Below are 27,094 nucleotides of genomic sequence, written 5' to 3' on the forward strand. Positions count from 1 at the left end.
CCGTCCTATTCGTACCGCTTCCTCGTGTGAGCTGTTCGAAAACCTTGTCTTTCATCTCGTGGATTTGTGGTTTGATGTGTGGAGCAGCCGTGTCAACGCCGCAAAATGCCGAGGGTCTGCTGTGCGCATGTGAAAACGGCAGGCTGCGGTAGTCTTTTTCTCGCGTACTTGTTCACGCTGTAGTTTTGCGCACAGGTGCCGTTTGACCGTAATTTGTCGTTTGTACGACGTTCCGAGCCAGATGTTTGGCCAATTCTGCCAGAATGAATCGAAATCCGCATCTTCTGAAGATAGTCTGAAGCGACGGCTGACGAAAAAAAATTCGCCGACATGAGACTGGTGGCGCCATCTCGTGTGCACCAAGGGAAGGAGTGCTCGGCTGCGATGAAACAACGGGACGCTGAAACCGCTGCGCATGTACTCGTTCACTCCGTGAATAACAAGACGTTTCCTGCTTACAGAGGCGCATTTCAGTCACTGCACATGCCTGGTTTCAATCCTCGCCGGTTGCTTCATCGCATCTATTCTCAAAACAGCTACTTGCGCGCATCAAGCACCTGAGCCGACTGTTATGCTCACGCCGCCGGCCACACCTGCTCCGAGGGCGTAGGTACAGGGAGGTCTACACACGTCAATATCTTCAACGATTTCTACGTTATTTTTGTACAGTGTGTACTCACGACACCTGTATTGTGCATTGGTGGCTTTCATGTTTTACGCGCTAGCAGCTATCCATTCAAGCGGGCGGAGCAAGCCGCTTTGCGCGGAACGCAGAGTAAATTCCTTACGTCGCCTGACATTGCATAGCGTGAGGCATAAGCGTCCTCGCTCTGTTGAAGCCAAACATGGCAAAGCGTTTGCGTGAGTGAATCACGCTGGGCGCACCGCCACGGATGCAACACTGTCAATGAGGCGTGCGCCTCTGGTCTCGCTAACTCATTCGTGACAGGTGCGAGCTTGCGATCCGAGCCGCCGGAACCGCGTTTATATCTGGTTTCCACCTATGATGCCGCCCCTGATCTCTTGAGGCGAACGCGTGTACATGGAATGCACAGTGTAAACACCACTTTGCTGGTCCAGACTCTCTCAGCACCGCGGAGGGGGACTGCTGCGGCGGGTCGTCGTCAATTTCGCTTGACGACGCGGACGGATCGTAGGCATACGCGTTTATCGTTCGTGGTCGTTCAGTAGGCCGCTCATCCAAGTCGGAGTCATAAGTTCCGCTCATGCTATCGCCCTCACTAGAACTTTGCATTTTGCACTGCGCAGCGCGAGGAAAACAAAACTGCGCAGCCGGCCAGCTCGCTCCGCGGCTGCTGGGGGTAGGTGTGACGTCAGATCCGCCGGCTTGTTGTCGGGAGCGCTTTGCGAGTGACGCGGTGGCCGCTCATAGAGAGTCAAAAATAAAGCCATCCGCTCAAAAGTAACACGAATAATGACTATATACTATAGCAATCGTGTCTTAGGAATGCAATTGTGGGGCTTTCTCTATATTCTTCGATTTTTATTCTGTATCCCTTTAAAGGACTACCATCGGGCACAGATCTTTATCAGAGTTCACCGGCACTGCAGGGACTATTCGCTAACTGCTAAACGTAAAATATCGACCCAGAAAGAAGAAGAGAATGGGCGACCGTGAATAGGGGTGGAGAGCGGGTGGGGTTCCTTAGGAGCTAACTTTAAAGGGCCCCTAAAACACTTTTTGAGTGTAGTAAGAAAACATTGCCAATCTGTCGTGGAGGCTGCTGTGAACATGTGAGCCAAATATTACTGCAGGGAATTTACAATATACTGTCAAACACAGTGAAAAATCGCTTGCACTTACTTTTACTGTGTCGTCATGCAGCATCACAAAAAGCAGCTGGCTCACCAACACTATTTGCTGGTTTCATAATCACAACAGCATTATCAGTAATACGAAATTGCTAACTTTGAGTTAAACAAATGAAAAATACATCAATCTCAAAAAGACAGCCATATCATTTTATCTTTGCACCGTACGTAGCTGTGTATGCTGCACGTGGCCTCCAAGATGGCAGCGGCACACTGCGTATCGTACTCGACCGCAGCTGCCATGGGGTGCCACGACAAGCCCTTTTGCCTCCACAACAACCTCTCGGCTTCTCCACTGTGTAGCTTCCAGCGCGCTAGTAGATACAAAAGGGGAAAGAGGTATCATTGCGATAACTCCACTTACAGGTGAAGGATTTGAAAAATTTTGCAGCATGAGATTCCTGAGATGATGTCGTTTAATAGTGTGGCCATTGTGTGATTAGTTGGAAAAGTGTTTCAGGGCCCCTTTATACAGAGGGGAACTTTACCTTGAAATGTGGATACATGCAGCACTGCTGTAAAGCCACACCATAAGACAAAATTTGCATGTAACCTGCAACCAGAGTTTACTGTCAATTTCTGAAATGTTAGCTGCAGGTTATATGTATTAAAATGCAGTATATATAGATAAGCACTCTGAAAAAAATTATGCAGATCCCACGCACTGTGGGAATCGATGTAAGCGAAGCTTTCCATGCTGGATGCTATGATTGATGATAATTAGCGATGATGTTGATGGCTAAAGCTTAATTTCTTCAACGTTTAGGCTAACACGAGAGTGGTGAGTTGATGTTAAACATTACCTTGTGTGCACCAATGCTGTTTGTCTGCGTAGTACACAGAACACACAGGGAGAGGTGCTTGCTTGAGGCGTTGTTGCGCGCCATATTTTATAACTTCTGAGAGGGTTGAGCGTTGTCATTTCCTCACATGGCACATCGAATTGTGGCAGAAGTATTAAACTTGAATTGGATTATGGGGCTGTACATTCTAAAACCCCACTCGGATTATGAGGCAAGCCATAGTGGCGGACTCTCGATTAATTTTGACACCGTGATGTTCTTTAACGTGTCCAAAAAATAGTAAGTGCATCTGCGTTTTCTATTTTGCCCCCGTCGAAATGTGTCTGCCACGATTGGGATCAAATCCACGACCTCTAGCAATGCCATAGCCGCAAAGCTCTCCTGGGCCCTGCGGTGCGCTTTAATTAATGTAGCTCTGCTTCTGCACACCCTGCGTAAGTTGCCCGCTTGACATATTTGCATGGCATTTATTTTTTAGAAATTGCAGCAACGTACTGTACCGTATCTTGAACTTAAGCTTATCCTGTTTCCCCGCAATCGCTGTCATGTAGTAGTGGCGTTTCCTTGCCTTCTCACATCACCTCCCCCCTTTCTTATATTGGAACCGCCTCATCTCCCTTTCCTTCTTCTCCTCTCTACAGTTCTATCTGCATCTCCTCTGGCCTCGCACGTTAGCAGGAAGGGAAGCACTGCAGTTTCTGCAATGCTTCTGAGGGGAGTCACGGATAATTACAGCTGTCAAGCGGCTAATGTGGCGACGGCCAGGGAGCTCTAGAGGGCATTGTGCACATTCGACATGGTGGGGTGAAAATGAGTTTCTCCTGTCAACTTTTCTCTCTTACCCGTGCTGTCATATATATATACACACTCTGAACCACCTCCCGACGCGGTGTGCGCGACAACAGCCTACTGCAGCAGCTGCAGCAGCAGTGGGAAAGTCGAAGGAAGAGGCAAAGAAAGCTTCCCTTTAAAAAGCTTGAATAGCACGAGTTCTGAAATAACAATCTCTGCAAAAAACAAAAGAAGGGCCTCGTGATTTCGACAGTGTCTGCTTGGAAATAATTTATCTATAAACAAAGGTTACATTTCATCCTGAAAAACACTTCAGAGTCCTTTCTTAACACACTAAAATATTTTGACATCATACAAGATTGGGTGTGAAATTCAAGAAGTGCCTTTCTTTTTCTTTGCTATAGTTAAAGCCTTGGAAAAAATACTAAACTCTTTAAGCCATGAATCTCACCTGAGCAACTGGACTATACCAGCACAGCAAGCAACCAGGGCAAGGCCTGCTGCCAGGCAGCCCATCACAATGGGCACAGTGTCCCGGCTGTCAAACAGGGGTGTCCCAAATGCATTTGGAACTGTGGGAGAGACCACGGCTGTCAAAGTATGATCACAGGGTGACAATCTCCTCTTCTAACACCTATCACTATTAAAAAGGTGAAAGCAGCAGAAAAATGACAACACAGAATAAGAAACACACACCAAAGCGCCTGTAGTGTGTGCTTCTTTTGAGCGTCATCATTTGTTCTGCTGTTTTCGCCTTTTTAGATCCTGCTTAACCAACTAGCTCAGAGTTCTGCAATTCACTTCCATCACATTTACTTTCATTCTGTGTTTGCATCCAAGTTTCAGAGCCACAGGTCAAGAGACTGCTTGCACCCTGGTTCATTCAGTTTTATGGTTTATATGTTCGCAGCAAAGAATAAAGAAGTTCAGATTCTGTTCCCACATTCTTTTTCTGCACATAATGTTCTACTGGGTGCACCTTACTCCTCAGAAGGTAAAGTGCCGGATTTATGTGTCCCAGCACCTGTTAAAGGGACCCTGAAACAATTTTGATGATTTTGTACAAATTTACGGATTTGTTAGGGTAGGTCTTTCCGATCATGAAGCGACACATTTAAGCACGCTTCGTAAAGCATGTAATTTATTATAAGGTTTTAGAAATGTGCATTGCTACCGATTGCAGTGGTGATGCTCCCCTGAGTTTTCAGCCACCCCATACCTATTGACGTGTTTGGCCGAACTGACATCAATAGGGCGAGCTATCCGAGTGGCTACCCAGGTCACATCATCGATAATTTTTTCAACTTTATGGTTAAGAAATATTGTTCATAATAGTTGGAATGTTAGTTAATTTGCTTCTATAAAAAGAAAAGTAACAGAAAGAGAATATAAAACAACAATTTATCACTACACTCAAGCACGTCCAACACCCAGCAAGTGTCGTCTGCTTGTGCAACAAGGCGCTCCATGTTGACATAAGCTGCGCGGTCAGTATTGGTCCCGAGCTTTCTTTTTCCAAGCACTATGGTTCGCCCTTGTTACATTGTGGGCTGCAAATGTAGCGATCGGCGATATGTCAAGCTGCGATATTGTGTCCCTCTGCAAGGCAGCAGACGAGCAGAGTGGCTGCAGCACAGTGGGCTATCGGTATCCGATCAGCATCAGGATCTATGTGTTTGTGACCATCAGTTCACGGCGAAGGATTACTACCACAATAGAAGGATTTAGCATGTTTCCATTATCAGCCTGGATTTCAAAACCCAACTAGGCCGTAAAGTGATGTTTCACTGTGATAACGCTGATACATTTCATGCTGTGAGTGGAGAGTTGCTATGACCTACCGGTATGTGCAATGTGAACATTATTTTGCCGATGACATGTATTTTGCAGTGCTTGTTAAATCCACTCACCACAAAATTCCTCGATTTCCTACAACAGCGCGGTGCCACTGTTACTACAGTACCGGTGAGCTTTTCCTCTTTCCTCTTGCCAACCGACCTGCTAACTGTCCACGCACTCTCGCCGTCACTGAAGATGCCGTCTTACCGGCACATTCCTTATCCAGAGTTCGAGTTGCCGTTTGCGGTGTCGGCGCCTCGATTCTTCCTCTCCGTTGCCTGTAGAACAACTACACTGTGGCCGTCAAATTTATCCTGTCAGCCTGTTGTGCTACACAGCAGTATGGGACTTGCCTCTTATGAAGCTGATAAACACTCAACACAGATGCTTTAAATGATGACAAATCACACGAAGCCTGAGTGCACGGGGCTCGCCATGGTGTCCCTGAAGACTCATTGCTGTTTCTAAGAGTGATCAACAAGTCACTGTCTTCAGAGCAGCTTCAAGTCATGGTCAGCGTCCTTAGCAAGCATGCTACAGTGTTTGATTTCACGCAATATGCTAACAAAGTCCACATTCCAACTACATGGGCTCGCCACAGGATCGACACGGGGTTCGCGCATCCCATAAGGCAGAAGCCTTACCGCGTGTCCACTTCAGAGCGCAAGATCATCACTCAACAGGTCGACGACATGCTAGCCAAGGGAGTCATCCAAGATTCCTCTAGCCATAGGCTGTGCCGGTCATGCTCGTGAAAAAGAAAGACTCATCCTGGAGGTTTTGTGTCGACTACCAGTGTCTCAATTCTGTGACAAAAAAGGATGGGTAACCACTTCCCCGTATTGATGATGTTATCGACTTGTCTTCATTCCGGATCCTACTTTTCATCAGTGGACCTCCAATCGGGCTACTGGCAGACACCCATGCATTCAACCGACCAAAAGAAGACCACTTTTGTGGCACAAGACAGCTTGTTTGAATTCAACGTCATATCGTCCGGTTTGTGCAATGCGCCTGCGACACTTGAAAGATTTATGGACATGGTACTGCACAGCCTGAAGTGGGAGATTTAGGCTATCTTGACAATGTCATCATTTTTGGCTGCACTTTCGCAGAGCACACTGTTGTTTGGATGTGCCTTTTGATGTACCCTTTGATGTGCACTTGACATGACAACCTCCCCTTACCCTCAACTAAAGAAAATGTCACTTTGGCCAATGAGAAGCGCTAGTACTTGGACATCTAGTGGACAAGAACTGTGTGCGACCAGACCCACGAAAGGTCGCTGCAGTTAGCGACTTTAAACAACCACAGTCACAATGCGAGCCAACGAATTTCTTGGGTCTTTGCTCGTACTTCCGACGTTCGTGCCCAACTTTGCTGATACTGCCTACCCTCTGACTTCATTACTGCGCAAGGATAAACCTTTCACCTGGATAGCAGATTGCAATTGCTCGTTTCGTCAACTGAAGTTCCTGCTCCCTTTTGGACCCACACTTCGTCATTTTGACCCATCTGCCACAACAGAATTGCACACTGACGCGATTGGAATCAGCCTTGGCACCGTCCTCGTCTAGCATTTTGGTAACGCCGAGTATGCCATTGCCTATGCCAGCCGTTCATTGAGCAAGGCCAAATGGAGTTACACCTTCACTAAGCAGGAGTGCCTCGCTATCATTTTCGCTGTCCATAAGTTCTGCCCATATCTATACGGGTGCCACTTTATGATTGCTGCTGATCACCATTCACTATGTTGGTTGGTTGGTCTCCGCGACCCGTCTGGCCATCTTGCTCAATGACATGGCACTATGTTTGCAGGAATTTGACCTTGCAGTCCACTACAAGAGTGGCCGCCATCATGCGGACGCCGACTGTCTTTCGAGGCTCCTTCTACCAACAACTGCATGAGACGCTGACAATTTCCATGAGTTTCTGGCTGCCATCGACGGCATTCTTTTACGCGACCTGGCCACCTTCTGGAAAGAACAGTGCAACGACCGAAGCTTGGATGCCCTCTTCGCTTCAGCTCCTCATCCGACAAGTAACAATGGCTTTGTTATCCAAGATGGCCTGCTCTACAAAAAGAATTGCGCCACTCATGGTGCCTGCCTTCTCTTAGTGGTCCTTAAGAATTTGAGAACACACATGCTCCATGCTATTGCTATGCACAATGACGCAACTGCTGGATACATGGGTTTCACCAGAACATACCAGTGCATACAGGGCTGATTCTACTGACCTAGTATGTGACAGAGTATAGAAAGGTATGTGGGCAGTTGTGACAAGTGCCAGCAATTCAAGTGCCCTACTAGTGCTCCGGTCGGACTCTTTCACTCTGTGACACCACCATCATCTCCTTTCGAAATAGTTGGAGTGGATCTTCTCAGCCTGTTCCCACACTCAACAAATGACAACCGTTGGGTTATAGTTTGCGGCGACCATCTGACATGTTATGCTGAAACAGCAGTGATGCCAACAGCCACGGCTATCGACTTTTCTAGTTTCCTCCTGTCCTTCATTATACTGCGCCATGTATTCCCTCAGATTACTGCGAGCGATCGTGGTCGCCAGTTCATGGCCGACATGGTCGAAGAGCTGTTGCATCTCTGCGCTTGCCAGTTTCGTCCCGCGACCCCATATCATTCGCAGACAAATGGTCTTGTCAAGCTCACCAACAGAACTTTGACCAACATGCTTTCAATGTATGTCAATGCCAGGCACAAAAACTGGGATGACATCTTGCCTTTTATCACATACGCCTACAATAGTGCAAGGCATGAAACCACTGGCTAAAGCCCATTCTGTCTTCTTTATGTTAGACCACTCCGCAGCTTCCTTGACACCATTCTTCCTTTTACTCCTCATGCGGACTATTCTATCGACCAAACTCTCTGCCATGCTGAGGAAGCATGTCACATAGCTCAGCTCCATAGGCTGGCATCCCAGGACTGCTACAAGATCATAGTATATGGCTTTGAACACCACCTCACAAGCCTGGCCTATGCCAGAAGTTTCTGGCTCATTGCACTGGGCCTTTCGTCATCACCGATTGTCTAAGTGTTGTGACCTATTCCGTTGCTCGTCTCGTGTCTCATGCCTACCGTTCTAAGAAGATGCAGCTTGTTCATGTCACCCGCCTGAAGCGTTGTCATCTCCGTGACTCTGAGTGCACATAACCAGTTACTCGCCCAGTGGGCTTCGTCTGTGAAGGGAGGAGTGTTACGCTAAAGAGACAGCAAGGACGGAAGAGGAGGAGGACGAAGCGCACTTGTCTTTGGGAGCAGCTCGATGTCAGTGTGGCAACCCTTCTCCCCTTTCATCATTTCATCTTGAATAAACGCACCCCATCGTAACAATATTGTAGCAGTGCCTCCTCTTGGTTATTCCTCACGCATTTAATATAATACTTCTTAGTGGCTCTTCTTTCCGCTGTCCAGTTCAAGTCGGTGAATCACCATCAAGTGTATATTACCCTGTTCTTTTTAACACTAATGCTACTACACTGGCATCAAACATAAATATTTTACTACTTGCAACACAGACTAACTATGCACGACATACTACATATTGATGCGCTTTGCCTGTTTGGAGCATCCTACCATTTTATAATAAACACTGTTGATTGATGATTGGGTTTTATGGCGCAAGGGCCAGTTCTGGCCAAAGAGCACCAAAAATAAACACTGTTCATCATTTGGTACAAAAAAAGAATGCTTATATATTTACAGAATTATTAAGCATCACATTTGCCTTTTTTAGAATTGTTCATTGTTTATAGTTCTCATAGTCTTGCCAATTCTAATTTATTTTCATGTTATAACTAAGTTTACCACCGTTTTAATGCTGTTTTAGCAGGATGGTCCCCCTATATACTTCTGTATACTTATTTACATGTCGTTTGATACTGTAAACCTAATATGAACTCAGATTCTCAAATTATCAAGCATGCATAGTGGTTCAGGCAACCAAAAGTGAAGATGGACAAAGTTGGCACATTAAGAAAAATTTGGCATTTCACGTGCCCATTATGAAGCACGCATAGTTAGATTAATTTTGACCAACTGAGGTTATATATTGTGTGCCCATATCAAAGCACATGAGCATCTTTGCATCTTGCCCACATCAAAATGTGGCAGCGCAATGCCACTGCACAAATAAGCTTATCACACAAAAAGATGGTTGAGGCTAGACAGCCGATGGATACACGACAAACTAACTCTGCTCTCTCAATAACCAACAACAAAACTAGCTCGTTATGCCCAATGACACAGACTGTTTATTCCCCTTTGGATAGCAGTTCACAGCTTAAAGGGACATTAAAGTGAAAAATGATTTCTTCTGCATCAGTAAATTACCGTTCTACAACACCAAAAACACCACTCTTACAACGATAAGACGTTTGGTAAGCCAGAAAAAGTGCAAGAACGAAATACGGGTGGCGACGCCTATGTAAGTTCCCGCACCTGGGGGCTGTGACGTCTTGGATTTTGATGGCATCTTCTAGAGCCTACTAATTATATATAGCGGTACAGATTGACTACGTTGTATTCTAAATAAACCAAATATTAAACATGGCAAGTTTCAGGTACCTTTATTCAGCCAACGCGGCCCAAATGCGAAAACATACTTTGGGATCCCTGACGTCACGCTGACGTACTGGCGCTGGGGTTTCGGGGTGAAATTCAAATACTGATACTTGGACCTTCATTTTCTCATCTAATAAACTATTTTTTTTAAATGACTGCCTGCAGGGTTCTCAAACAATGCTTCATTAGTCTAAACTGATTTATTGTTTCGCTTTAGTGTCCCTTTAAGTATTCCACCATGTTGTTGCGCTTCTAAATTTTTTCTCATCTGGAGTGTCATGTCCCAACTCGGAAAGCATGCTTTGTCTGTCTTCTGCTTTGTGGGTACTGTTGTTTTGGCGTATCACTTTCTTGGCTACAGAGTGACTGCCAAACAAGCAGTGCTTCTGAGTGGGACTTCCTGTTATCTACAAGTGGTCCCACTAAACAGCCTCAATACCTGTTTAGCATCTTGCAGACTTATACAAAAGCCTGCCACTGCATAGCTTATAAAATTCCTCCGCTGTTAATTTTTGCATTGCCTTCATTTCACAAAACCCTCAAATGACAAAAAATAAGGGGTTGCAAGAGAAATAGTTTAAAGCATTTTCGTAAATATTTGCAGAATTCTGATGGCTTGACACAGGACATAATTAATTGTGCCAAAGGTAGTTTAAATAAATTTCACTGCACATTCAATTTATGCCACTTCTTGAAGCGGCCATGACACCAAATTTTCGAGCTTGAGCTATGCATTGCATCTTACACTGTACGTGCTCCACTGCAAGCTGGCAAAATTTGAGCACGTTCATTACAGTAGAAAATTTGTATTTGAATTTTTTCACGTTGCAGTTGAACCGTAAAGCAATCTAGCAACACTGCCTGGCTCCCTCATGTAACAAAAGCCAATCTAGAAGGCCATGCTTTTGTTTACTGCAAACACTGTATGTGATTGCAGAAGCTGGAAATATGCCGCTAAACGTTTTGTTCGTGCATGTGCATCTCAGCGGTTTGTTGCTGCTTTGTGTCCCACGAGTGAAAAGCAACCGGCGATGCCCTTACAGCACTGTTTGGTGCCACAGCATGCATATCGAAGTGTGCAATCTGGTCTCTAGCTATTTCAACGCAGATGATACAGCGGTACCCCTTTACATCTTGACGTCACGCAGTCCATGCTAAAATGGTGGTCACTCTCGGTGGGAGGAGTTAATAGGAAGCAATTCGAAATTTAAATTTCAGATAAAATTTTCACTGGGAGCCCAGTTTTCTTGTGTTTATAACGATATTGGGCCCTCTAGTTTCAGTTACAGCGATACACTAAGAAGTCGGACGACCGTGTCATGACCTTTAGAAAGGGGAACGAGAAAAACATTTCTTTAAAGCAGTAAAAACACATTTCATTTTTTGAGGTCCCTGCTTTTCTTTTTCCACACTACGACATTACAGCAGGTGCAGCAGCATTTCTGCACTATTTTTGGAGCTAACTCCAAAGCCTAGCTGTGCTAACTATGAAAGCTAAGCTAGCCGTTAAGGCTTTGTGGTTGTGTTGCCTCTTGCCTTGCCAACTAGCTCAACTTCCTATGCTACCCCAACTCGGCTTTGGAAGTGAAGATAGTGAAAAATTCGTTTCTGAGGAAGGCCGCCATTCCATGAGGTTTTGGTAAGAGAAAAATGAAACAGGTTGAGAATTATAGAGCGGAATTTCGTAATCATACAGTACTATGGGAGCATGGATTTGACAAATAAACTAGTGTTCATAAATATGAGTATAAAAAGTACACCATCTGCTTATTACAAGTCATTTGTGATCAATATATGTGAAACTAGTGGTTTTTTACCAGTCTTGCTATGTTTGAAGTGCGAGTAGTCAGCTGAACCGCTTATTGTATTTAGTAACCACTGAAGTAAAAGTCATGCAGGCACCGTAAAGTCGATGGTGTTATTACTTGGCAATGCTTGTCACCATACTTTAAAAATGTTAGCTGAGTTCCTGGTCCCTATGATGGTTGACCTCATGATGACACCACCTCAACGCTATTTTTTCATTGTTTACCATTACAGCAATTAAACAAACATAGGACCACAGCAATAACTTGAAAAACTTCAAATCCAAACAAAAAAAGTGCAGTGTAAATAATCACTCAACTAAGTGTACCCTTGAAGAGAAAAAGAAAGGAAAGCTAAGCTTTTTTTTTTTCCTTATATATTTGCAAGTGCATGCTTGCCAACCTGTGAACTATAGAATTAGTAAAAATCCTACGAACATGACATAAAGGGGAGCAGGGTTTGTTGCAAGCACTATTTTATTTTCTTAAGCTTGCCCTGAGCGCACACCTTTTCTTGGGCACATATGCACTTTATTAGCAATGATTTACCTTGAGGCACAGCACAAAGCAGAAGCAATCTTGGAACAGCACTAAAAGACAAGCAACATGCTGTTTTTAGATCACGCTGACCTTATCAGCAACATATTCATTTCCAATTTTTCCTGCTTTTGGAACTGGTAAGAACAAACTTGCTTGAAGCAAGCACACTCTCGCGTCCTTTCATCTTCAGAAGACCTTCAACATAAGGGTTCAAGACTAATGAGTGAAACATTCTTGCAACTAGTATTTTTCATAACGGTTCATGAAAAATTTGTAAAATTATAAAGCAAGCACAAATTTGCAAGCTTTCTGGACAATTTGGGAGAGTTGGTCGATGTGGAAGTGAAAAAAAAAAAAGTATCTCTGCTTAAAGGGCCCCTCACCAGGTCTGGCCATTTTGAGCTGACAAGCGCGACATTGCACGACAACGATCGCTTCTGCAAAGTATTACATCGCTACGTGCTGCGGAAAGGTCTGAAATTTCAAACCGAACACCGTTTTCCCTTCTCCTCGCAGCCACCGCACTCCAAGCCGGAGGATGACGTACTCATGTACCTGCACCTACGTACTGGTGTCCACAGTGCGACGTCGCTCGTGGTGACACGTGACTTCAAGAATTATTCAAGACAACATCTTTTATCTGCGTGATCTGTTGCTTGAATTGACGAATTGAAGTTTAGGGAAGTAAAACATACAAACGGAAAGTCTGCATGTTTTTTGTTTTACTTCGCACTGAAACAAACTGCTTCGTCTGCTTGTTCACACGGTTGTGCGGTCACATGCGCAGTTACCGAAACTATGCCATTTTCTACCGTGTTCCAGCATGTGATCATGCTCTGCGATCCGCTTGTACTGCCTCAGTATTCGTGTAGCACTGAATTATACCGTTAGTCATGTGTCCTTGCGCACAGCGCGAAATCGTGCGCTGCGTGAATGAGAAAACAGCTCGCGCACGACACCATTAGCTGAAGTGCGTAGTGCTGGAAAAAAAAAAGCGAGGAGAAAAAAAAAGAAGGCGGGGCCTCTGACATCTATCTCGGCTATTAATGAGCCGCTTTGAAAAATTTTTGCGGCAGAAAGCTCCCTAGAGGACATGTAACAACTTCCAGCGTATAACCAAAATTTGCTATGGGGCCTGGTGAGGGGCCCTTTAAGAGAACTATTGAAGTGTGAAAAGTTTTGAAAGATGAAAAGCAAGGACACTGGACCATAGATACAGCTAATAAAAGAAGAATTAAACTGTATTACAAATACTGCGATCTTCTAAATGATGAAATCAGTGCTGTTGTTACATAGCATAGGGGTTTAGAAAATGCTACACAACATTGTTTACTTACTGGAAGCAAAATTATTAAAACAGAATAAGCAATATTCTCCAATATCGACATCTTCTTCAGCATCAAACAAATTATGGCCCGTTTTAATTTTCTTACACAACTGCTAAGTCGTGTGACGTACTTCCTGATCGGATAACTTGAGCAACGTCGCTCTGCATTTTCAAACAGCAGCGTTGTGCGTGCATATCACTTGCATTAAATAAACATTCCCCGATAACATGTACAGTCCTACTCACAGATGTACTCCTAATCCGAAAAGATTTGCTTGAGACATATGAAACAAGAAAATTCTTTGTTCGCTTAATTTTCCTACCTTATTACTGATTATTACCTTTAACCCAAGGACACAAATCATAGTTGAGTTCTGGGTTCCGAACTGCATATATTCATGCATATATATTTCATGAAAGAATCAATGAACTATCTATTGATGTATCCTGTAGTAAAAGTGCCGAGTGCTCTGTGTATGACTGTGTATGACATTTAACAAAGGTTGCTACACCTTTGTTAAATTATTATTTGCTGTATGAGTTTTTTATACCTTATGTGTGCAAATGTTGCATGTGTGATTTTATATTGTATTTGTGAATGGTTTGGCGAATCAAGAGTAATTATTACCATTAACCCAAGGACACAACTCATACTTGAGTTCTAGGTTCCAAACTGCATATATTCATGCATATATATATTCATGCATTCTAAATGTGCATTATTATTGCAAAAGCCGCATCCCTACAGAAATGGTCAACGAAATGCGAAAATACCTGTGTACTTAGATTTAGGTGCACATTAAAGAACCCCAGGTGGTCCAAATCCCTCACTACGGCATGCCTTCAATCAGATTGTGGTTTTGGCACGTAAAACTGCATAATCTAATTTTTAATCTGATACCTTGCCCACAACAGCTGTAAGCTTCCCCAAATGATTTCAGCACAAGGGAACACAATATGCACAAAAAAAAAAAAAAGACAGGACACAGTGCCTTGCTCTATCCTTTCTTTCCCCCATGTAGTGTTCCCTTGCAATGTGTAGTCATCATGAATTCATACCGACTCACTCAAATTTTATTGATATATTTTATTTGGCAGCACCTGTGATGAACAAGAGAATTGCCAGCGCGATCCACTGCCACAAAAGCCCCTACGTGGTCAGCTCTAGAAGGTGAATCTTTTTGTGCACTTCTGAAACTACATGAGTTCAAAGGTGGCTAGCTTAAGGTAAGTCACAAAGTCAACATGAACTTCGGATCAGAGAAAACATCCCATGTGGACAACACAAATGTAAGAATACAGATTACAAGCTTCTAGCAAGAGAAGAAACAGCATGTGATAACCAGAATGTACACACTTAGCTGCAGTTTTTATACGACAAAATATTCACTCACATACAAAATGTAGGCTACATTTTACAACACCTTCAAACGAAAAATCTTTAAAAAGGCAAAGAGGGGACACTGCTCTTTGGTGCCCCTATGATCATGCAATGATGCGCTCTTACTTTCAATGCACCGGGCCTGGTTGTTTAGGTTCTTCATGTTGAAGCCAAACTGGCACTGACATATCTTGGGTGGCAGCTGGGAACGACCAAATTCGCCACAGTAGCTATGCAGATCATAGGCTATGCACTGTTCAGATGCTTCACATTCTTCTCTCAGAGCCACTGCTGTATAAAAGAGAGCATTGCAAGGTTGATATGCACATACTGCAGTGAGCATGCAGCAAGTTCGGACAACAGCAAAGCTAGAGCTCTCTAGTAGTTAGTAGGAGACAAATGACTGTTATTTCACCAAGAACTATTCATGTCCCTTATGTAGCATTTGGCACATATGCTTGCAGGGTTTGTGATAAACCGCACAAAATAATGTGGATTCATGTTGTGCAGCGTGCACTGCAAGGCTTTGCTTAACATAAAACAATAACCTTGTATGGGTAACTCACTGAGTGGACGACAGTAAAAGAACAAAAAAAACTTTTCTGGAAAATATTTTTTTTCTTCTTCTTTTTAGCAAACAAGTAGAGTTACAAGGAAAATACTCGTCGCGACGCGAGAAACTATGCAACAGCCGAGAAACAACCTTCAGTGCACCGATGCAGGCTGACGAACCAAAGCAAAGCTCCTTTGCAGGTGCAGTTGCGGTGTTCAGGGTGGCACCAAAACTCGGGTCCAAGCGAGCTGCAGTGTTCGGATTTGTTACAAGGTTTGCCGTAATCTGAAAAACAGCACCGTCAATGCAATTATCCGCAAAAGTTCCCATCGCGCTGCCGAAAACGTAATTTCACTAAACGTGGGGAACTGCGGCTGGTATCAGACAGTTATAAAGCGTAGAATTACCTGCTGGGTCCGTACGGTTTTGCACGTTAGAAATGACGGGTGACCAAAACACCAACACGCTAGCCAAAAGGTGGTTTGTTACGCTTATCGCCATTCGTTACAAGCTAGACGGCGTTTATCACGGAACACTTTGTTCAGACGCGCTAGAAAGTATCCAGGACGAATACATAACAAAGTCTCGCTCATGAATTAGTTACGTTAGTTCCGCTGCATCACAAGAGGTCAAGACGCATGCTGATTCGACCTGAACGAGCATTTTCATCCACCGCTTCGTATTCCGCCCTGTCGAGCCCTTTGCGCTGCTTTCCCTACATTTGTCCCTAATAGGGAAGGTACAAAGAAAGAAAGAACACTCAACTCCAGTTGACATCAAAGTAAAGCGAAGCATTCTTGGTGTGATTAGCTCGTGTACTATGCGTGTGCGTGTATATGAGGTGTGGTTTTCTATGTATATTAGGCTGGTGACTGCTGCGAGCAGGTCATAGCACACAAAAGGGGGGGGGGGGCAGTACGTCTACGTTTACTTATGACGTCATGTCCGCTATAACCCATGATGTCACATCCGACCGTTTACATGGCGTCTGTCTTGCGGGACCGGTCGCATTGCGAAGTCGTTCTTATTCCGCGCCCTCTTACAGCGTGAGTAATACATATTTCCACTATATATGCGTGTAATAAAAGGTTAGGGCTGTCAGCTGTTTGATGCGTTACCGTTAGGTACTTTGCGTGCATATGTTGCCTCGTGGCCGCGTCAAATTGCAGCTAGCCAGTGCAATGGACCGTGGCATCCCATAATAGAGTTGCTCATGTGAGTGTCAGGATCGTCAGTGCGTGTCCAGAATCATTCAGTAGTCTAGTTCAGGGAAATATGTGCGAAAGAACGAGGACGGAAGAAAACACTGGCATGACAACTGTTCCGTCATATCGTGTTATATCGCGCTTTTTTTCTAAGGATCATGACTAAGAACAGCTGTGCTACTGCTTTTTTACAGCCTTGCTGCACATGAATTAATCATCACCTGCATTCTTTTTAATAAGACAAATGGCATCACTGCGCGGAAGAGCGTATCTTGAGAATTTTCCCAACAACAGCCAGTGCCGCCGTGCCTGCTGCTCCACGCTTACCTACACGTTTTCCTGACGCAGTTAAACGATTAAGACGCGGCAGCGGCCTGAAAGCTGTTTCACATGCTGCGACTGGAACGACGAAAATCGGTGCATAAATGGCGGCTACACCCTTTATAACGGGCGGCGGCTGGCGCCACCTAGCCTTTTACTCCCCCTCCTATTTGTTTTCTTTATATCCCCTTCTCCTTAAACTAGTTTTCACTCTCCTCCTCATCCCAAAATAAATATCGAAGATAGTATAGAAAACATACATATAGAAAACAAGCTCCCTGATTTATGGTATTAACGCTCCCTTGACTTCCTCCATCAATCCTCTAGCCTCCCCTTCGTTACTGCCACTCTTTTCTCGTCTATTTGCCCTCGTTCCCCGGGAAAACGTAATGCCCCCTCCATATCTGTCACTGTTCCCCCAGCCAGAGTCGGGCGAAGTTCTGTGCATCTCGGCACTATATGCTCTGTGGTCTCAATTTCGGCTCCGCAAGCTGTGCATAAAAGGTCCACGTCTTCAAGTTTAGCCCTGTATGTTTTCGTTCTCAAAACCCCTGTCCTAGCTTCGAATAGTAGTGAGCTGCTCCGCGAGTTATCAAATAAGAGCTCTCTCTTTATCTCCTGTTTTTGTGTCCTATACATAGCTAGCACTGGCTTTCCGAGCATTCTTTCATCCCACCTTTTTCTTTCCGTCTCCTTCACCTCCTTTCCCACTCTAGAACCATGTTGGACCCCCTCCCTCAGCTGTAGGTATCTAATCCTCAGCTTCTTAGTTCTGAGTGTCCACTTGGTGTTCAAACTTTTCATGTATAGATATTTGTACACTTTTCCCGCCCACCTTTTTTCCCCCAGGGCTGCGAGTCTCTGTTCATATTTTAGCTTACTTATTGCCTCTCTACCTTCGAATGATGTCCATCCCATGTCCCCCTGCACTCCATCATTTGGGGTGTTCCCGTGCGCTCCTAAGGCCAACCTGCCTACACTTTTCTCTGTCTTGTTTCCATGCATGCCTGAACTTCTGATTTCATGCACAGTACTGAATTTCCGAATGTGAGGCCAGGTACCATAACCCCTTTCCATAGCCCTCTAACCACCTCGTACCTATTATAGTTCCATAGTGCTTTGTGTTTCATTACAGCTGAGTTTCTTTTCTCTTTTTCAATCATAATTTTTTCATGTTCTTCCAAATACTTTTTGCCCTCGTTTAGCCATATGCCCAAATACTTGTATTTTTCAGCATGATCAATGTTAGTGCCTTGTATTTCCAATGGTTCCCCCCTTCATTGTATACTATTATCCCAGACTTCTCTCTACTGAATTGCAGTCCCAATTTTTCTCCCTCCTCTCCACATATGCTCATTAGTTCCTGTTGCCCTACTCGGGTGTCAGCAAGCAGTACAATATCATCTGCATACATCAGTCTGGCTAGTACTTGAGCTACCTTCTGCCCTTACAGCATATAGCTTATGTCGGTTCCTATTGTGCTCTGTTCTAGCCTCTTTTCCACTTGACTAATGTAAATCATAAAAAGCAGGGGTGACAATGGACAGCCCTGCCTGAGACCACTTCTTATTTTAGCTGGCTTTGTAGTTTCCCCCTCCCATGTTATCTCTACCTCATTATCTGTATAAACTTGTAGGAATCCAACCAACTTTCTATCTAGACCATATTCCTTCAACTGGCTCCATAACTTTTCTCGGTTTACATTATCATAGGCTCCTCTAATGTTTAAAAAAGCTATCCATAGCGACTGCTGCGACGCCCAGGTTTGCTTACTGCCAGGTTTTGTGGCACACGCTGCATAATTATTTTATTGTAATGAATAAAATGTTTAGATTATAATATTATTGACTTGATTAGGAGCAAATAATATGCACATTTAGGAATTTAAAAACGTGTTAAGATTTGTTCTGGAGTGCGCACAATGAAACGTGCAAAGCGGTTCTGAATTGCTTCAAGTAAGTATGTTAGCTGTGCTGTAGATGGATCCCAAATTGTTGAAGCGTACTCTAGTTTAGACCTTACTAATGTTTCATATAATGTAAGTTTTAGGGAAGAGAGCACGCGAGAAAAATTGCGACATAAAAAAACCTAGTGTTCAATTGGCAGAGTTTGCCACGTATTCAATGTGAGTTTGCCATGACAGAATGTTAGTAATGTGAACACCTAAATATTTATAGAAAGTGACAGAGGACAGAGTAGAGTTGTTAATTTTGTATGAAGATATAGAAACAGCACTACTGCGAGAAAATTAGATCATTTTACATTTGTTGACATTTAATTTCATTAACCGCTGGTTACACCACGAAGAAATGGTGTTAAGGTCAGATTGAAGTAAAAAGGAATCATCTCGGTTAGTTACTTCACGATAAATAACAGAGTCATCAGCATAAAGACGGATGTTAGATGTCAATTTCTCCAGCTGATCGTTAATGTAAATAAGAAATAAGAGAGGCCCAGGAACTGAGCCTTGTGGCACACCGGAAGTTATGAAACAGGTTGGTGAAACGGAATTGTTAGCGGATATGAACTGAGTTTGTTTGTTGAGAAAGCATTCAATCCACTTAAGTAAATGAGGGTTAAGGTTAAGTCTGCCTAATTTCTGAAGAAGGAGACGATGGTATACTCTGTCAAAAGCTTTTTCAAAGTCTAAAAAGAGACAATCAATGGAAGAACCTCTTTCTAGAGATGAGAACAGGTCATGAGTTAACATGAATAGTTGTGTCTGACATGAAAAATCTTTTCGGAAACCATGCTTATATTTGCTAAAAAAGTTCTTAGATTCAAGGAAAAGCACGAGATTAGAGAAAATGATGTGTTCCAGAAGTTTCCTGGAAATGCTGATTAACGAGATGGGTCTGTAGTTGGTAGCGCATGAAGGGTTACCTTGTTTTGGAATAGGAACCACCTTCCCCGTCTTCCAGTCGTTTGGCCGCACACCGCATTCTAAAGACTGCTTGAAAAGTTTAGATAAAATAGATGAGTTGGCTACAGTGCATTTCAAAAACTGAACAGTTATTTCATCAGGGCCAGGTGCAGATACCTTTAGATTCTCTGAGTTTTGTTATTCCAACGCAGTCAATGATTAAGGGATCCATTGTTGGAAACAAGGGGCTATTAAATGCGGGTGATGAAAAAGACTGATCATCAGAAAACGAACATTTAAATATGTTATGCAGAGCAACACAGCACATATCAGATATGACGTTCCCCGTTTCATCAGATAGTTGGATATCTTGTTTCGGTTTACCGCTAACCACTTCCCAAAATTTATGCGGTTTATTTCGAAGCAGCGAAGGAAGAGTGCTTGAAAAGAAATTGCGTTTGGCTGTTTCAAGTTCACGCCTGTAGTCAGAGACGCAATTTTGATAAGCTGCCCAGCGCTCAGCAATATCACTTGATACTGGTTTTCTGGAATTTCTTTTTTTCTTGTTTAGTAGATGGCTGAGCAGTGGAGTGAATTTTATGCAAAGGCACATATTTCTCGATAAGGGAAAGCATTCTTGTTTTATAAATTGCCCAGTTCTCTTCTACACTATTATATGTGTAGAAGCGCAGGAACGATTAGCAAAAAGATTGAATTTCGACATCAATGGCGGCGCTATTCGCTCTAGCATAATCTCTTATGATTTTTCTGTGCTGTAGTGCTCGCTTGAAAGGAAAGTTGCAAAGAAAGTGAAGGGATACAATGGTCACTTAGCCCAGACAAATATGTAAATGCTGAAAACACATCTAGGATTGAAGTAAGGACTAAATTAAATTAAATTATGGGGTTTTACGTGCCAAAACCACTTTCTGATTATGAGGCACGCCGTAGTGGAAGACTCCGGAAATTTTTGACCATCTGGAGTTCTTTAACGTGCACCTAAATCTAAGTACACGGGTGTTTTCACATTTTGCCTCCATCAAAATGCGGCCACCGTGGCCAGGCTTCGATCCCGTGACCTCATGCTCAGCAGCCCTACACGAAGTAAAGACTAAATCTAGCACATTTGATGAGGTAGTAGTAACTCACGTAGGTTTTTTTTTTACTAATTGGGTTAAATTGAAATCATGAAAGAGATTAACAAAATCATAGCTTTGATTAGTATGCGTACAAATAAAGCCATGGCTGGTATCCCACAAAATATCTGGGAAATTAAGATCACCTAAAACTGGAAAGGGAGAATTTGGGTATCGTACAAGAATGTTATTCAAAGCGCCATATAAAGAATCGCAGAACGTCGAACAAGATTGAGGTGCACGGTAACAGGTACAAATAATTACTTCGTGACGTCCGAAACGAACGCATGTGCACACAATTTCTAGTGGAAATGTGACTGGAATATCTTGACAGAAATGACGCGTTGATGCTGCAATAAGTACACCACCGCCTTTTCTGCCGCTTCGATCAGATCTAAAGAATTTATAACCATTGTGACAGTGTAAAATTTCATTGTCAGCGATATTACTTAAAAGCCAAGTTTCTGTCAGTACAACCACATCTGCAGCACAATCATCAATGATAGAAGACAAATTATCTCGTTTCTGAATGACACTTCTAATGTTTGTAAAGACAAAAGATATGTTGCCCATGGTAGGCACGCCCCTCTTAGAAGACTTGTGCTATCTCTTTGGCAGGTTATCCTGCCGTGACGTAGAAGCAATTGATGAAAGCTGCGAACGATGTGCAATCTGGGGAATTTCGTACACAGTATTGGTTTGCGAGGAGTACATGAAGCATTTTTTTTTATGAACATTCTATTGTGTCGCAAGGAAAAGGGCTGTCCGCTTGCCTTGCCATACTCGGTAAGTTTCTTTCGGCAATTACGGGCTGCGTTGCAGAAGTATGCAGAAATGCTTGCACCTGATCCTTTAAGCTTGCCCTTATTAGAAAATATAGCATCTTTTGTTTTAAAGCTTGTAAATTTTACAATTATTGGTTGACATTTAGCAGCTACGTATGCTCCTAATCTATGGGCTCGAGATATACTATCAGATGATAACTGCATACCTAAGCTACTGCATACAAGAGCTTTAACTTTTTCTTCCGATTGAGCCCAGGATTCACTTGACGAGTCAGCAAGACCGTAAAAAATTAGGTTCTACCTACATGCGTGGTATTCAAAATCATCTAGCCTGCTCCGAAGTTTGGCACCTACTTCGCAAACTGTGTCTACAACTACTTGTTGCAGGTCCTCTACGATGGCAAGTCTAGCGTTAATGTCAGACACAGTTTGTTCTAGGGTGATTTGACTTTTTTTGACGTCGTCAAGCATTATCCTTAGTTCATCATGACGCGAGTCAACATGTGCAACAATAGTTTTAACAACTGCCAACTCCGGTGGTAAATTCAGGTCATCAGGTCCAGGGTTTTCTTCTATGTCCCCACACAATATTAGCAGTTTGATAACATTGAAACAGTCAGAAGTAATGGTGTAAAAAAACACTGGGGCATGGTAGGAGCAGCAGAAACACATTGTTCGATTTTTCACAATAATGAGAAGGAGCTTCACCAACCTGCACCAAGAAATGAAATGGGTTTATGGCCGGCTGCATCCCTGCTGCTCCAACATGCCCTTTGGAAGGTTCAGCTAGCAGCTGGTGTTTTAAATAGTCTGGTAGGTGTGATGGCACTGACGATAGTGAAGCATCAATATGAGGAAGCAGAACTCAATCAATCAATCAATCATTTTTATTTCAGTATCAAAGACATTTGGTGGGTACAGACAAAAAGCCATTCATCAGGCTTGACGAGGTCTGCACCCCCGAATACTGGCAGACAAGGTGCATAACAAATACAGCACGCCAACATAAATAAACCGAACAGTGTACAGATGTCAGGTGTATATTTTTTTTTTACGGTCTTAAATCAGCTGCTATTGTCATAAATACTAGTAAAAGAAGCATAACAAATCATTGTGTAAAAGTAAATAATAGAATAAGAAAGAAATATGCTTGAACACACGACAGGGTCACATGAGTACATGAATACTGCATGAGATTACACATTCTATTGTGAAAGCAAAAAGCACCGATAAATAGAACGTCACAGCAAAGCAAATAAAGCAATTAGGTGTGGCATTGTGTTATATTTGGAACTCTGGATTATTAAGCAGCGCAGGTATCAGGTATTTTAACATCTAAGTGCCGTACTTTGTACGTGTTCTAGGCACCTTCCAAAGCTCACACATTCTCAATGTACGGGCATGCTCAAGCCGGCGTAGTCTGGACAATTCAGTAAGAAATGAATTGTTATTTTTCACTTCCAATTTATAGTGTTTATTTAACATTATAGGGTAAAGTTCATTTACTGGTAATAAATTTAGGGCCTTAAAGATTCGTTCCATGTGTGTGTCGTATGCAGCATTAACGGTGTTGCGAAGGGCCTTCTTTTGAAGTTTGTGTAGTTTCTGAGTGTTTGTTTGTGTTGTCGTGCCCCAGACTAAATAGCAGTACAATAATTTCGACAAAAACAGGGATTTGTAAATTAGCAATTTTATATTTTGAGGCAAGATGTGGCGATATTTGCACAAAACCCCTACAGTTTTTGAAATTTTATTTAATGTTTCATTTACTTGAACTGTCCGCGTCATGTGTTCTTCAAAAACGACACCAAGGCTTTTAGCTTCGCGTGATATTGGTATATCTGCTGACCCAATTTTTAGACTACTGGTTATGTTGAGTGCTTTGTGCTGAGGGCGAAATGAAACTGCTTTCGTCTTTGCAGCATGTAAGTTTAATGAGTTAGTGACACTCCAAGCGTGAAGTTTATTTAACACCACGTTGCCTTTTTCTATGAGGCTAGACGGATCACACCCTCTTATGAAAATACTTGTATCGTCGGCGTATATAATAAATTTTTCGTTTCTGTCTATGTTTACTATATCGTTCACATATATGTTGAAGAGTAATGGGCCTAAAATACTGCCTTGAGGCACACCAGCATGAATTGGTTTTACTTCGTATAGAAAACCGTTAACAGTGGTTTGCTGCCGACGATGATGAAAATACAATGTGAGAAGTGTTAGGAAAGCGCCTCTAAAGCCATAATGTTCCAGTTTCTCAAGTAAAGACTGGTGATTAATTGAGTCGAATGCTTTAGAGTAATCAACGAATATGCCTAGTGTGCATAGTCGATTTTCAAAGGACTGCAAAATGTGTTCTTTTTGGCTGAGAAGGGCCGTTTCGGTTGAGCAACCTCTCTTAAAACTGTACTGACATGGCGTGATAATGCTGTGCTTTATTGTAAAGCTGGACATGCGTTCATATATCAACTTTTCAATGCATTTTGAAAACATGGGAATAATTGAAATTGGCCTGTAATTAGAGAAGTCGTTAATATCACCGCCCTTGAATACCACTGACACTTTTGATGTCTGAAGTCCTTTGGGGAAAGTGCCGATGGAAAACCTAAAGTTGACTACATGTTCTAAGATAGGTGCGATTATATTGATGGCATATTTTACAGGTTGTATCTGGAAGTCATCAGCATCAGTACACATACTATTTCGCAGGGACATGACGGAACTTACAATTTCGTGCACCGTAGTGGGAAACAAAAATGCACTATCAATTATTTGTGTTGTTAAGTACTCAAGGCATTTGGGATCGTGCTTACTCTTGACTAATGATGTGAAGTACTCGTTAGAGGAATCTGCTAATTGGGTATCTGTTAATGTCTCGCCTCTATTGGTGATTGATAAAATTGATTCCTCTTTGGGGTCGCCTTGCAGTACGGTATTTAGTCGTTTCCAGACTCTTGCGTAGATGAACATTTCCAGTATTGCGCATCGAGCATTAGACGCCATAGCAGAACATTGGGTGTTTGACAATGCATCAGATATGGATGACGCCATTCTGGTTCTGTGAAGTTGGTCTGGCGACGCAGTTGCGCAGTGCAAAGCTGAAAGCATCACAGCAAGTCGTCTGGTCACCGTCGGGCAGCTGGTCCATCCCGATGAAAGTGCAGCGAACCGCACCAAGAAAAGGAACGGGTGTATGGCCGGCTGCATTCCTGCTGCTCTAACATGCCCACTGGAAGGTTCAGCTAGCAGCTGGCGTTTTAAATAGTAGTCGGGTAGGTGTGATGCACGGAGGAAGAACATGTAGGAATTCAAACTCCTGTTAGCGAGGGCGCGCGCTTGCGACCAGATAAAGTAAAAAAAATAGCATACGCCGACGGGCGCGCATGCAGTGGGCGGCGCGTCGTGCAAACCGTAGCGGGGACAAAAAAAAAAAAAGCAGGCGCTGGGCGGACAGCTCGGGCGCACTCTCTTCGGCGGCACCCGCGTCTTCCGCTCAAACCAGACGACAAACAGACGACATGGACGTTCGCTTCAGTGGGCACACTGTAACGTTGTGTTTCTGCACCCTTACAAGTCAAACACCAACAGTTCTTATCAGTTTCTGTTAGAGGACCGTAATACTAACAGCACTGCTACGCGCAATTGCTCTTCTTCAGAATTTGCTAGCGTAAGATGGGACGCAAGTGTTTCGTTGAAAACTGCAAAACCGAGTACAACTCTTGGAGGGAAAAGGTGAGCATAATCAAAGCTTCGAATGACCTTGAAAGTCTGCGACCAAGGGCTGCGGCGATTCCTGGGGCGGCCGCCAGCTCACATGGAGAGATTACGTCTGTGAGAAGCACTTCACGAGCAACATGATGAGACGGGATAAATACTACGGCAAGTTTAGAGGCGAGGTAATCCTGGACCACCCGAAAAAAAACCTGGACTGCATCCAGAGGCTGTTCTCTGCATCTTTCTTCCGTCACCAGCATTTTTGAAATCCCCACAGGGGCGTCTGCGTCAGCAGGTGTTTGGTGTGTTGCAACACCACGTACCCGAGCACACGAGAGTTGGCCCCTCCCGCGTGTAGCTGTGCGCAGTTTAGCCGTGTCGGGGAAAGGGGAATCCTGGGGGTTGAGCCGATACCGGGTGTTTGGACCTTTAAGGCCCCCCGGCGAAGGCAACACACCTCTTTGGCCTCTGCTTCACGTAGACGGCACCCCCGGACCTGACCCACCCGGGGGAAATCGGCAGTCGCCTCTTCCTGTCTCTTTCTCCTCGAATCTTCGTCTTTCTCTCTCACTCTCTGGCCTTTCCTATCTTCTTCTCTCTTCTGTTTACTTCCTTTCTCCTTGGCGGCAAGGGTTAACCTTGTGTGGCTATCCCACCTTGGGTACACCATATTTGGTTATAGTGATGGCATACGACTGGCGTCTGACAGGCTTTTATACAAGCGCTGCCACGTCCCCTTGTTGGGCTCCGTGGTGGGCGGTCGGCGCTGTTGCCGAACAAACAAATTTTCTTATGGCAGCGCAAACTTCTGTCTATGATCGGCGTCTGAAAAGGTGGCGCACCGAGGCACCGTTCCAGTTCTCCTTTCGGAGCAACGCCCCGTCATTTCCCAAATACTATGTCGTCCACAGTGAAAATAACATACCAGTAAGAAAGCTATCTCCCTTTCTGGTGGCCAAGTGTCTCAAAGACAAAATCGGAACTACATATAAAGCTTCAAAAATGTCTAGCAGGGACCTACTCCTAGAACTAAATGATAAAGATCAAGCGCAAAAGCTATCGGAACTTACCAGTATTGGCGACGCCACAGTGACAATTTCACCGCATAGAACACTGAACACAAGCCGAGGTGTGATATCAGAGGAAAACTTAATTGGCCTGAGTGATGTGGAACTCCTTGAGGGTTTCCAGGAGCAAAACGTGACAAAAGTACAAAGAATAGTCATCCGCAGAAATGACCAAGAGATCCCAACAAAACATGTCATACTTACATTTGGAACAAGCGAAATGCCTACCTCTCTGAATGCAGGCTATGTAAAAGTAAACGTGAGACCATATATCCCAAACCCAAGACGGTGTTTCAAGTGCCAAAGGTTCGGACATGCTTCACATGCATGCCAAGGCCAAACAACCTGTGCTAAATGCAGCTCAAACGATCATCAATCTGAAAACTGCACTTCTTCCCCACATTGTATTAACTGCAAAGGAGACCATCCAGCCTACTCGCGGTCTTGCCCATGCTGGAAAAAGGAAAAGGAAGTAATTGCACTAACTGTGAAAGAAAAAATATTGTTGTTTGAAGCCAGAAAGCGGCTATCGTATCTTCCGCGA

General features: G+C 43.7%; 1 protein-coding gene and 1 long non-coding RNA gene across 9 annotated transcripts in view; one reads left to right on the plus strand and one right to left on the minus strand.

The window, feature by feature from the left end:
• LOC126545673 (uncharacterized) overlaps positions 1-16,267 on the minus strand; it is a 64,716-nt gene extending 48,449 nt beyond the window's left edge. The window contains exons 1-4 of the mRNA XM_050193614.3: positions 15,867-16,267; positions 15,610-15,744; positions 15,033-15,197; positions 3,880-4,000 (exon numbers count right to left, since the gene is read on the minus strand). Coding sequence (XP_050049571.1) covers positions 3,880-4,000; positions 15,033-15,197; positions 15,610-15,744; positions 15,867-15,960 — 515 coding nt within the window. The 5' untranslated portion in view covers positions 15,961-16,267. The remainder of the gene's footprint in view (positions 1-3,879; positions 4,001-15,032; positions 15,198-15,609; positions 15,745-15,866) is intronic.
• Positions 16,268-16,434: 167 nt separating this feature from the next.
• The window catches only part of LOC140215545 (uncharacterized), a 96,151-nt gene continuing 85,491 nt past the window's right edge, over positions 16,435-27,094 (plus strand). For all 8 annotated transcript variants that reach the window (XR_011892411.1, XR_011892409.1, XR_011892412.1 and 5 more), the window contains exons 1-3: positions 16,435-16,505; positions 21,603-21,770; positions 23,134-23,201. This is a non-coding gene — a long non-coding RNA (uncharacterized lncRNA). The remainder of the gene's footprint in view (positions 16,506-21,602; positions 21,771-23,133; positions 23,202-27,094) is intronic.

The sequence above is a fragment of the Dermacentor andersoni genome, chromosome 1, assembly GCF_023375885.2.
Source record: "Dermacentor andersoni chromosome 1, qqDerAnde1_hic_scaffold, whole genome shotgun sequence".
In the NCBI taxonomy this organism is placed as follows: Eukaryota; Metazoa; Arthropoda; class Arachnida; order Ixodida; family Ixodidae; genus Dermacentor; species Dermacentor andersoni.